Here is a 13451-nt window from a genome sequence, read left to right as displayed (position 1 = left end):
AACGCCAGATAGCTGTAATCTTGGTGGACAATGTTGCAAATTTTTCCCCTAATTTCAAATTACTGCTAGAACATGTCCGGTTGTGTAGTATTTGGTTTAGAAGCCTTTATTGGTGATTTTTCACGGTAAAAAGTCCTGCTATATACTCCGTTGCTGTCAGTCTCAGGGTCTGGAGTGAATCTACACAGCAGAGATTTCAGAAACTCGTGGACATGCATTGGCCAATCAGAGCAGACTGGGCTTTTCCGGGAGGGGGGCTTAAACAGACAGGCACTCCTACAGGGCGTCTCATACAGGTGCAGCAGTAATGAAAATGCTATATACTGTAATAGGTACACTTTAAGGTCCTCTCCTCACCTTGCTCTCCTGGTTGCCATATGACAGGAGCTGCAGACAGTCAGTGGTGATAGCCAGGAACTTGGGGTTGCTCTTTTTTAGCAAGGGAACCATCCTCTGCAGGCCATCAGCAAGGCGCACCGCCATTTTGGCCCCCTCTTGGTGCAGCAGCAGGTTGTGGAGGGTGGTGATGGAATAAAATAAGACTGATTCCACCGGTGAACTGCATGAGGAGGAAGAGAGAAAGAGAAAAGGATATAAAATGAACTAATTTCAAGGGGCATTAAGCAATCTATGACCTTTACTGGCCTCTATCAGCCACCAATATCTCATAATTTACAAGGTTGTAGGAAGTGGGGTGAAAAAGCATTGAGCAGTTTAAGAGTGTGTGTGTGTGTGTGTGTGTGTGTGTGTGTGTGTGTGTGTGTGTGTGTGCTTGCGTGCGTGTGGTGTGCGTGTGCGTGTGTGTTTAGTGAGTGTTCTTTAAAAACTTGGAAATGCCAGCACCTGGTGAAGCAATGGGACATTAGAATGGATCGGCAACCTTTTGAACTTATAACCTAACTATAGATAGATAGTTAGTCCACCACTTTGTGGTGTGTCCAGCCTGAAATACTGTATCTCAGCAACTTTAAGATGGACTGCCATGACCTTTGATTGAGACATTCGTGTTCCCCTCAGGATGAATTGTATGAAATTTGCTGATCCTCTTATAACTAGTTTGGTCATCTGGTTGAAATTTCAATACTTTATGACTAAGTAGCTGCAAAACTAATGACATTCCCATAAGCCTCAGCGGTACTTTGTGGATATTGCTAATTAGCATCTTTGAAAAGAGACAGACGTCACCAGTTCCACACTTGGGTCATTGGAAGACAATATAGTCAACAATAATTTTCCTTGATGATAACATTAGAAGTGGTTGAAAGCTGCAAAAAAAGGTAGTAGGTGAACCTTTTAAGGAACATGCATTTGTGGGATGAGCAGCAGCGCTGAGTATGTGGGTTGCACCCATAAAAAATTTGCCAAATCGTCTCTGCCAATGCCAAACAGCTTATTCTGCCATTGACTCGTTTGATGTTTGGTGGATTGGATGATTCTAGCTAAGGCAATTGGATCGTAGGGTCAAAGTGTGGAGAAGATGCGGAGAATGCTATGCTGATTGCTGCACCGATAGAGTAACACCTTTTGGTTGAGGCAGTGTGATGGTGTGGGGCAGCATCTGCCTCAATGAAAAAACGAGGCTTGTCATCATTTGAGGCAATCTTAATGCAGAGAGATACAGAGATGAGATTACAAACAGTGGCAATCCCATATCTCCACAGTCTGGGAACGAACTCTATCCTCCAAGATGAGAACGCTTGCACCACAGCGCAGGGTTTATCAGAGACTACCTCCAGAATGTGGGAGTGGAGAGGATGGAATGGCCTGCCAGCAGTCCTGACCTCAACCCCATTGAACACTTGTGGGATCAGCTTGGGCGTGCTGTTTGTGCCAGAGTGACCAACACAACCACGTTGGCTGACTTGCGACAAATGCTGGCTCAAGAATGGGATGCCATCCCACAGCAGTGTGTGACCAGGCTGGTGACCAGCATGAGGAGGTGCCAGGCGAAGTGTGTAGTCTTTCTAATTAAGTATTTTCACAGTCTTATACTTCAACAGTTTAACAAGAAATGGAGACTTTCTTCGGTTGAAAAATAATGTTTTAAATTGACGAACATCACATTTGTAATCCATGGCTCAATTCAAACGGGATCAAAAAATAATTATTATCTTCTCCGTTGACTCTCGTTTATATTTTTTCCGAATTAAGGTCCCATGGACCGGAAGTAGAAGGGCGTGACTTCAGCTCTCTACAGCCTAACCCATGACAGACCTGCCAACCAATCAGGAGTGACTTTTCTTGTTTAAAAGTAGTGGTTTCATCCAATACTGAGTGAGACATTCTCTGACATTCTCTGGCCTGATGCGGTGTCGCTGCTATTCATATGCTAATTAGAGCTATTCACACCTCCGTGGGAGCTCTCCACATACGTCATGGTTCGTTTCCGACAATATGTGGCACAGATGAACGCGACGTTCACAAGCTGTAAATTGTCGTTAACTGCCGAAAATTAGGGGGATTTCCGGGCGTTTACGGGGACGAAAATCCCACTTTTCATGCAGTGGTTACCACAGATAAATAATCTACCAAATACAAATTTCCTTACTTTTTATGCTAAATTTAGAATAGTAATAGTAACTTGAACTGCAAGCAGGTATGACAGGGTCCAAGCCTCCAACGCAAGACGCGAGAGAAAGTAGAACCCAAAGTGAGACAGCGGCAAGGAAACCGTCAGGAAATATTATAAGGGCAAGGTCTGTAGTAAATTGAAAATGCAAGCTTACCACATTAATTTTACATTCATTCCAGCCACGCCATTTTGACAGTACAACATTGTAGGTGTGGCCTCAGGAGTGGCCCTAGATTGTAACCTTCAAATTTCATAACGATCGCATAAGCCCTTCATGAGATATACATTTTTCATATTTGTAGCGCCACTTAATGGCCAGTGTTTGCCAAATGTTTGTTTGTAAGTTGACAGCATTTACTTTGGACGACATATGCTAAAATTGGTGCCTTGGTCACTAGCTACAAAAATTTGTTGTGTGAGCTAAATCCTTTTGATAACTTTTTTGTCAGGGCCATCTGAAGATGCTATATGCCAAGTTCTTTTTCATAATAATCGTTTCGATGTCTCACTATGGGGAGCAAGCCTTACTGCGACCCTCAGAAGCACTTATCTCATTACGCCAATCCTGATTGGCCAGTGAACGCATGTCCATCCACACCAGATAGTGCCACCTACCATAAATAGTGCGTGCGGATGGCATAGCGCCATTTAAAAACCTCTTCTCACCCAAACTAACATCAATGTTAGTTAGCTTAACTGTCTGCAGACGGATCTTAACTAGCTTTTGTCGTCGGGCGCTAGCTAACTTTGGATTTCTGCTTCTCCGGTCACACCAGATCAGATGGGGTGCTTTCTTTTTCTAGGCTAGTCGTTCATTCCTTCAACGAGCTTCTTGAAAAGGTTGGCGTAGCGTATGCATATTCAAAAATCTGGATTTTTGAAAAATGTTTATCAATTCTGGAAAATGGTTAGATTGTTCATCAAACCTGTGTGAGAATGGGCAGCAAATGTTGGTGCAGCAGTCATGGGTGGGGCAGTTGAGGGTGTGTAAGCCCATTTTTGAAAGCAACACCCTGAAGTAGAGGGTATTAGAGGAAATATGTTTACCTTAGCATGCGCACCAGTGCAGGTATCCCTCCAGACTTGAATATGGCCAGCAGTCCCTCCCTCTGGTGCGACAGGCTGTGCAGCACGCTGGCCGCACAACGGGCTGTCTCCATGTCAACCGCAGTTGTCATGGCGCGCACCACAGCGCTCACCATGGCCGAAGACTGCACCAGCACCCGACGACTGGCCTCCTTACGTGTCAGCTGGTTGACTATCATGGCTGCCTTGTTCACCACAACCTGGAGAGTAGAGAAAATATCTGTGTAAAATAGAATAATTGTCTGAAAACTCAGTTAGCAAATTCTAAGTAATTCAGTTGTGAGACAGTGGCATACCGGATCTTCGTCTCCTAGCAGCTTGGTGAGCTCTGGTACTGCCCTAGTGGCCAGCTCGGCATCGTCCTGGTAGTTTATCAGGTGGACTATAGCCGTCTTTAGCAGCTGGGAAGGCTCAGCAAGTCGTTGCACATTACTTTGCTGTGAAGGATCTGATTGGACGGGCATGGCTGCCTCCCCCTCCACTAGGGTCTCTGGGAACATGGCGGCCCTGACGCGCTGAGCACGGGTTAGAGAGTACTGAGCGTCTAAATCTGTCATTGGTAGATAGAGAGAGAAAGAGATAGAACATGAGACTGCTAGTGTGTGTGTGTGTGTGTATGTGTGTGTGTGTTAGTGTGTGTGTGTGTGTGTGTCTCAAAGCAAGAAAGATCATGCAAAGAATAGGCCACAACAAGCTTGAAAGAGTTAGTTTAGTAATGCTTAAATGTGCAATTAAATTCGGGAGATGAAGTTTAATTAAACATTCAGCTAACATTATAATGAGTGTTATCAGAATGTATTATTGTGTCTAATTTAAATTATCTTGCCAGACTTTGCCAGACGCTCCTCCAAAGCTCGCTGGAGGAGAGTCTGGCTACTCCACAAAGCATTCCTGGATGGGAGGAAAATGTGCTCTGGTTTAATGGCATTTCCTTAATCGTCTTGGGCGGTGCTAAGCACCGGAGAAAAGTTGCGGTGCCGCTGCAAAATAGGCTCGGGAAGGAACTTGTTTTGGTGGAACGTGTACGTTCAGAAGTTGTTTTAGTCGTGCAACAGACAATTCAGATTGGAAAGATAGTCTAGGTAGTTGTCTGGATTTACCCTGCAGAGATCTGAGGAGCAGTTAACCATAGTCCTCATAAATCCACTGGAGTTTAAAATGCCAACACAAAGGAAGCCCGAAGCAACGGAGTAACTGAGTGAAATCCTGTGGATTTTCTGGCGGCAACGGAGCATTCCCAGAAGTGGAACGTCCAGGATATAGACTAAGTCTTCTGCATTAGCTCCCGAAAGGACAAATGTTGAGTTGGAATGGACCTCATTAAATATTATCTAATTTCACTAAATATGGCTCAATCTGGCTTAATCTGCACTAAACAAAGCAAAGACGCTTTGTCTGCCTCAAAACAAAACGCATGGGAGACTAAGAAACCTTTAAGAGAGTATACATCTTTTATGGTTTGAAGATTCAGATGCCTATAGTCAATGCACAACCGGACCTGGCTGTTTTATTTTCTGACCATCACTATTGGTGAGCACTTACCTTACCTGCAGCCCCTGGACTCAGCATTTGGTACTATTGGGGAGGCCCTTTTCGCCCAGTTTATGAACACCCTCTAAGATCCGGTTGAGAAGCCCTCCACTTATACTTATACTCCACTCTATATTGATTGCAACTAGCATTATCATGTCATGATAGACGACAATCTCTCATGGACTTCTCATATAGATTTCATCTGCAAAAAAATACAACAGTGTGTTTATTTTCTTCGTAGATTGAGATCTTTTGGAGCTAGCAGTCAAATCATCTCTCAGTTTTTCACATCAGTAATTCAGAGTATGATGCTTCACTGTAGTACTGCTTGGCTAAGTAGCCTCTCAGTTAAAAATAAAACAAAGCTATTTAATCAGATTAAAATTTGCGCAAAGATTATAGGACTACCTGTAGTGCACTCCTTTCAGGAGGCTCACAATAACAGTATGCTTAGACTAGCCAGAAATATTTCAAATGACTCTTTACATGTCTTGCACAGTGAATATCAGCTTCTGCCTTCAAACAGACGCTTTAGAGTTCATTCTTTTAATCGTATTAGACTTAAAAACTCCTTCATACATCAATCTATCCTATTGCTAAACGGGCTACATTAAACCCAGTGCAATATTTATCTCAGGGATATACATCTCCAAGACTTTGTCTGTGTGTATGTTTATGTCATGTATTGTTGTTATATATGTTTTCTCTGTTTGCTTATTTTGGAGTTCATGTCTTTTGTGGTAATGTCTCATGTATGTTTGTCGGTGTTATTGATCTTATGTATGTTTGGATGTTTTTGGATGTATGTGTATGTCCTCTATTGGATGTATGTGTATGTCATTCACTGTTTGGATGTATGTGTACGTGCTCATTTTTAAACGAGCTACCCAGGGATGTACAAAGAATTTCAGCCTTTGGCTGACAATAAAGTTGTATCGTATCGTATCGTATTAAACCTAGGCATAAAAAGGGATGGGGTTGCACCGAAAGAGGTAGATAAACATACTCAAACAGTTCTGTAGGGGGTACTCTTCACCCAACTGACAGCATCAGATGGCCGCCCACCAAAAGGGTCTGTCCGAGGTACCTGCCTGTTAAAAGGACATTTTTCCTCGCCACTGTCTCACCAAATGCTTGCTCTTGGGGGGAATTGTTGGGTCTCTGTAAATTAGAGTGTGGATCGTAAAGTGTCCTGAGATAACTTTTGTTATGATTTGACACTATAAATTAAATTGAATTGAAAACGGTGACTCTGACTCTCTAATAACTTGTATCAAGAAGATCCTGAATATGTTTTCGAAAAGCTTTGATTTCTTGTGGGTGTATTGGTCGAGCGCGCTGTTTAAAAGTAAGTTTCATCTGAGAGTTTTATGTGGTGTGCTGCCTTATCTGTTCAGCCAAAATCCAGGTTGTGTTGTGCAAACACATTATGCACGTTTTTGAGCTGCTGAGTGGTGCGTTCTTTCCAATCAGATGCAATTGTGGACTCACCAAAATTGAAGTTTAAGCTCTGCTTTTTAGACAGCTGAGTCTCTGCTCACTTTTGGAGTGATTCTGAGATTTGACTATGCTGTGCTCCTGTAACAAGATGCTCTGGTAAGCACTTATCTCTGCAATTTTGCTCTGCAGGAATGACTATATTGTGGTCAGACTCATTACTGAATACAACTGGTAGCTTATAGGGCCACTGCTGGGGAATGTAGACCAAGCCAACTTTTACCATTAATCCACCCGTCAAGGGTGATGAAGATGGCTGCTCAAGAACAACTGACTTCTCACTCTGAAAACCATTAGCTACAGCCATTAATCTCCTCTGAAAAGTGCCGTTTGTAAAATTACCAGGGGACTGTTGTAACTTGTGAACCTGTATCAAGTAGACAGTTAACTTCACCTTTTATAGTCACTGGAGCTAGACTCTTGGTGCTAACTAACCCCTTAGGAAGTTCTAAACTACATTACATGTCATTTAGCTGACGCTTTTATCCAAAGCGACTTACAATTGCTATATATGTCAGAGATCACACACCTCTGGAGCAACTAGGGATTAAGTGTCTTGCTCAGGGACACATTGGTTGATGTATCGCAGTGGGAATCGACCCAGGGTCTCCCACACTATAGGCATGTGTCATATCCACTGCCCCATCACCACTAGACTGCCTTTGCTATTTACGTCTGAGGGACATTGTCGACTCTCTTCAGCCCCCATTTGTCCCACAACAGGAACGGTTAGTCGTTTGAAGGTAAGTGACTGTTTTGTGTTTTCCACATGTGCTGCTTTTCCTCTGCTTTCTTTTTTTAGTACCTACAGCAGGATTTGCCATTTTAGTGCAATATGGGGCAATATGCCCATCCTCCTAGCAGTAAAACAATAGCAAGGCCTGGGTTTGTTTGTCTGTTTTAGTATGTCTATGTTAGCACTGCCTGCCTTGGTACTCTTCCCTGAATTGTCCCTGCTTCTCTCCTGTTATCAGCCCCCCTTGTCTTTTTCTGAGCCATGAAAGAGGTTAATTAGCTTTGCAGACTAGCTACCTGCCTCCCAATATCCTCAATAGCACTGAGAACGACTTCTGACTTCTCTTGTGACTCTACACAGGTCCACATGCTTTGGAGCTAAAGCTGGGTGCTACAAGGAGTCCCTATGACTTTGTGGGCTTAAGGTAAAAATGATGTTGGTCTAATCAGAAAAGTGGTGATCACCCCCAAAACTAATGACAGACCATGCCAACGCCAATATCGCCTGAAAAAGGAAGCATTGGGTGGCATACCACCAGTGTTTGAGTCCCTCAGACAAGCAGGATTTATCCTGCCATGTGAAAACTAAGTAATGCGCCTAGTTATACCTTTTTTTTTCTTTTTTTTTATAAAATATATGATAAGAGTCAATCCATTGAATGACAAATTGCAGAAACTACAATATGGAAAAGACACTGTCACTCAGGCACATGCCACATAGATATCAAAAAGGGCTTGAGCACCTGCTCTTTTCTTTTTCTTCAGCAGTTTTTTTCAGTTTAGTGTACACATTTGAGTGAAGTGTTCTGTATTCCAATAACACCAAAATAATTAAAATGATGTATTGCCATTCACAAAATAAACACATTTTTAAGTGAAACTAAGTCCCTCTCCTTGGTGCAGTCAGTTGTTCTAAATATATACATGAAACTATAAACATGCACATTGTGACATAGTTTCCTTTGCTGTTGCCTGGTGAAAAAAGTTTCTGTCTGAACTGATTATTATTATTATTATTTTTATTATTTTCATCTGTTGAATATTAAACAACTGCGTAAGGGAAATAAAAAAAGGTCCTCATTCAGTTCAAGAATATGCATCGCTTATATTGGACTCACTACAGATTGTTTAGAAGTGGTCTGAAAGACACACCAAATTGTTGGAAATGTAAGACAGAGGACAGCCAATTACTTCATGTCCTGTGGTCCTGTAATAAGGTCGAGGTCGGGATACATAATAACCTATAACAGATTGAAGGAACCCAGGTTCCATTCAGCCCAAGAATTTTTGTTCTGGGAGATGGATCAATCCTAAACCGGATGGAGAAGCACATAAGAAGCTGTGTCCAGACTAGTTTAATGATAGCCAGACAGATTATTTTAAGAGGATGGAGGAAAGAAGGACTGCCGTCAATCCAGAAGTGGGCATTTGAAAAAATGTCTTATTAACGGTTTTCTAGACTGGATGTCTATACTAGAAAATTGGGAAAGTACCTGAGCTTTCTGGAGGGCTCCTAAGAAGCTTTGTACTGGGGAGAGACATGTATGATGGGCTAATGGTGTCATTTATATATGTTTATTTGGTTTATAGTTTATTGTCTATTATGTTATTTTGTTGTATGGTCTGGAAAATTGTAGTCACTGTCATCTTTTCTTGATTTTTGTTTGTGCTTGTTTTGCCACTAACATGCTCAGATTATTGTTTTAAGTGTCTGACAACATCATGGAAAGGATTCCTACAGAGATTGACCTTGTTAACGAGTATTTAGGGATTTACATGTGGAAATATGCTAAAAGTATTGTTTATTTAAAGTCTGTTGGGTTAGTGATCTTGGAGCTATTTCTGGTTAAACAAAAATGATTTTACTCTTTGACAAAAAGGTCTTTCTGTAGGGATCCTTTCCATAATTTTATCAGACACTTAGAATAACAATCTGAGTCTGTCAGTGGGAAAAACAGCAGGAGGAAGGTCTGGCAATGCGAGACTATTTAGACACCAATTCGTGGGAAAATAGGCTCCATGTTGAAATAAATCTGAAATTACCCTTTAAGTACAGTACTGGTGGAGAGGACTGGGAGTTTACAAGGGAAGGAAAGTACCACATAAGATGTTGTATTTATGATGTGTTATAGCCCATATATTACTGTTATGTTAAACAGCTATTTTGTATATATTTGTTTTGGTATTTCAAATGTGTGTTTGTTTATGTATGCACCAACCACCAAGGCAAATTACTTGTAAGTACTTATTTGGCAAAAAAACGGATTCTGGTCTACATTTAGTTGACATTTTTCTATGTACACCATATGTAATAAGAATTATTAATATGTATTTACTTTGAAAGTACAAGTATCACTTTGTCAAACTGAGCTTAAACGGCCGGCTCTCTCATCTAACAGCACAGGTGGGACAGAAAATTATGTAAGGCAACATGTTTGTAAGGAATTGTTTCCTGGAGGTAATTTTTTTAATTTCTTCCCGTGGGTGTCATGTGATGTGTGAGAAGCGGAGTGGAACAGAGTGACTGTGATAGATTATCTCACACTGTAGATAAAGTTGGTTTTATAGTAAAGACGGATGAATGGCAGAAAATGGTTTCTTCTGAACCATTTACCTGCATTTACTCACAACAACCTTAACAATTTCTATGTTAGAAACTGACAAATATTTTAAACATAATAAATTAACACTGATTATACATTCCATAAAAATCCTTGGATAATGTGTGTCGGACAGATTGATGGGCAAACAAAAAAACAACCAAATTATGAGCCAGCAAATTAATGTTCAGGCAAATTGACTAATATATTACATGATATTCCATCAGTTAATTTATTTTAGCAAACACGAGAACTATAAATACAGAAGAAAGAGCAACACAGATGTACAAAAATAGAGATTATTCATCTGATGGTGAATGGAATGAGAGATAGAATGAGAATGTTAGAAGAAAGAAAGACAAAGGGAGTGAAGAAAGAAGGAATGATATGGAAATAAACCAAAACAGACACATGAACTTCTGAAACCAAATACTTTTTTACTTCTCTCAGTTCAAGGGGTCGGTGGTACTTAAAATACTGAAGAAGAAAAACAGCGGGCTGGGTTTGCCTCTACTTGGCTCTCACAGACTGAACCCTAATCTGTGAAATTTCTGTTTTTTCACGGCTATATGAACTCACATGCACTAACAGACCGGCTATCAAAACAAAGAATGGAGAAGCTCGGATTACAGCACAGAGGTAGTAACAGCCAATCAACACTACTGAGCGTAGGCTACGGTTGTCCCACCGTCTCCAAGCGGCTCCGGTAAACGAGTGGCGCTGTTTCGAGGCAGCAGATGTTACTAAAGTTGCAATAAACATCACAATCCTCTACGCTCTTCATAAAAATGCAGCACAGTGAGGAAACAGATATTTAATAAAAGACGTTAATAAGGGGAACCTGTCCATGCACATTCAACCCTTGTTGGACCCGCTCAGAGACGCCAATCTGCTGTGTAGTGTGTGCACTTCACTGATAAACCAGAGAACTCTACAGTTACACTGGGCTTCATGATCGATCATAACAGAACCTGTTAACCATCGTTAAAAACATATTTGTGTTAACGCGTTCATTTTGACAGCCCTACTGAAAACATTAGAGGCGAGAAACAGGCAATGCAGTAACAGAATCTTGATTAACATTTGATCAGCACTGCCTAGTTTGACGGTTTGATCGGAACCTCCCACAAGTAGTGATCGACACTGCGTTAGAGACTCCTCAGTTCTAATTGGTTGCTTTCCTTTGGGTGCGGTGAAATCTTGCAAATGCCATAGGAGCACTAGGAGGCAGAGGAACATGATTTTTTTCCCCCCACAAATTATCTGTCTCATGTCCTACTGTCAGGATATTATGAAAGTTTCAGAAAAATATGACAAAAACTTGTTTTTCTAAAAGTTACCAACTGTAGCGTTAAAGGGAACCTATTGTGCTTTTCCACATTTTCTGTCTATATATATATCTATAATGCAAATCTGTATGCTTTATATAATGATTACATGCTTGGGAAAGCTGTAATCTTGGCTGCCATTGCTGTCAATTTCTCCCCAATTTCGGGTCACATTACTGCTGAAATTATATCCAGTTGGGTAGTATTTGGTTCGGAAGCTTTAATCTGTGACTTTTATGGTAGAAAGTGCTGCTTTATTCCATTTTAATCGACTAATAACTACAAGTAGCTGAAACCCAAGCGAGTAAGCGAACATCCGGAAAGCATACCTCCTATGGGGAGATTTTGAAGCTAACAAGCCATCACCTTCTGCTAGCATTCCATTAACTCCCATTCATTTTCCCGTCACTTTGACAGCAAACAACTTTACATCTGAAGCGTTTATAGACTCTATTTGTCCATTGCTTTTTTTCTAAACAAACACGAAAATGTATGAAATGCTCCATTACCTTGTATCTCACGTTATCGCCCCGTAGCAACCGTATTCCTAAAAACGATTGTGTCATAACAATTACCGTATTGTATAGTCAGGAGAAGCTCGCAGGCAATCGGGGGGACGTGGAGGCATACAGTCAAGCCCATAGAGAGTCCATGAAAGCATTGGAACAAAATATTTCAGCAACATTTTGCTCCTGCTCCTACGCTCATGGACAGCTCCTACTCACGCTCTCCTTCTCTGCAAGATTCGGAATGATTGAGATTTCTCTTGGCACGGGTACCTGAAGACTTACACATTTCAGACAGGTTGCTCACGTCAAATCTACGTTGTCAAGCTCAGTTTGAGGCTGCGCAGAACGCTCAGCCATCACCAGAAATGTGCTTCTAATTGACTTCACTGGTCCGTCGAAGTCTATGGCATCGCTGTGTCCATTTCTTTCACTGTATATGGGGAAACCTGTAATCTTGGCTGCTTTCTCCCCAGTTTCGGGTCACATTACTGCCTTGTAGTATTCTTCTATTAGTTATTATATTATAGTATAATTGTCTCAGGCTCTAACGGAGTGCAACAACACAGCACAAGTGGAGATTCCAGAGACTCGCGAACATGCGGAAAAGTGCTGACCAATCAGATAAGATTCCGGCTTTTTCCGGGGGGGCTTAAAGAGACAGGTGCTCCAACAAAGTATTTCAGACAGAAGGTAAATACAGGTGCAGCAGCCATGGGCAGTATGAGAAAAATAAAGTATTTTTTGAACATTAAAGCATGTAAACATGTTCTAGTACATTCACAAAATACAAGTATGAATCTGAAAACAGTATAGAATAGGTCTCCTTTAAAGTGCTGTATACAGTCTCACCCGTGGGGCTCTCTATTCCACCAGCTGCGGTGTCTCCTTCTCTCCCAGTGGTGGCAGTAGCAGAAGCAGTGGTAGTACTGGTTGTAGTACTACCATTGTACTTTTTACGGCCGCTGTACTCAGTGCTGCTCTCATCATCCAGGACTGTGGTGGCTCCTGATTGGATTCCAGAGTCTGAGGCGTAGTAGGTCTGCTGCCATTCCGCCACCTTCACCACACTGTTCGCCTCACTCACTGCAGGGAACAAGACATGTCTGAGATCAGATACTAGTAATACTGCTCCTAATACTAGTATACAGAAAGTTGTTTGAGCATTTTTCAATATCCTTAACAGACTCAATGTTTCCGCTAGGATTTTTTCCAGCAGTGGGGGGGATGTGGAAGATGTCAACAGTGGGGGGGGGGATGTGGAAGATGTCAACAGTAACAGTACTGTTTTTTTGTTTGCAACAGTTTTTTTTATTTCCAATCGTTTCTTAAAAGCATCATACGGTATCTCTTGGAATTACATTCCAAGATATAGTGTCCTTTCTCTCACAGAAAAAGTCTTTGGTTTCACTACTGTGATTGCGTTCAGCTTTACAGATATCACACATAGCTAATAAACAATTCCAGATACATAACACATTTTGTAATGTGCATCTCAGATCACATTTTCACTTACTATGACCACTACCACTTTTATTCCTAAACATTGTGCTAAAATATGAACCATAATAAAAATATATACAGTGTTTACACA

General features: G+C 41.4%; 1 protein-coding gene across 1 annotated transcript in view; it reads right to left on the bottom strand.

Annotated features, from left to right (window-relative positions):
• Positions 1-13451, bottom strand: part of jupb (junction plakoglobin b) — a 146266-nt gene that overhangs the window by 45018 nt on the left and 87797 nt on the right. Inside the window, exons 3-6 of the mRNA XM_039825170.1 lie at positions 12710-12943; positions 3955-4208; positions 3620-3858; positions 358-559 (exon numbers count right to left, since the gene is read on the bottom strand). Of these exons, the coding sequence (XP_039681104.1) occupies positions 358-559; positions 3620-3858; positions 3955-4208; positions 12710-12943 (929 nt within the window). The remainder of the gene's footprint in view (positions 1-357; positions 560-3619; positions 3859-3954; positions 4209-12709; positions 12944-13451) is intronic.

Source organism: Perca fluviatilis, chromosome 15 (assembly GCF_010015445.1).
Source record: "Perca fluviatilis chromosome 15, GENO_Pfluv_1.0, whole genome shotgun sequence".
Classification (NCBI taxonomy): Eukaryota; Metazoa; Chordata; class Actinopteri; order Perciformes; family Percidae; genus Perca; species Perca fluviatilis.
The sequence above is the reverse complement of the archived record's forward strand: the minus strand, read 5'-3'. Positions and strand labels throughout refer to the sequence as shown.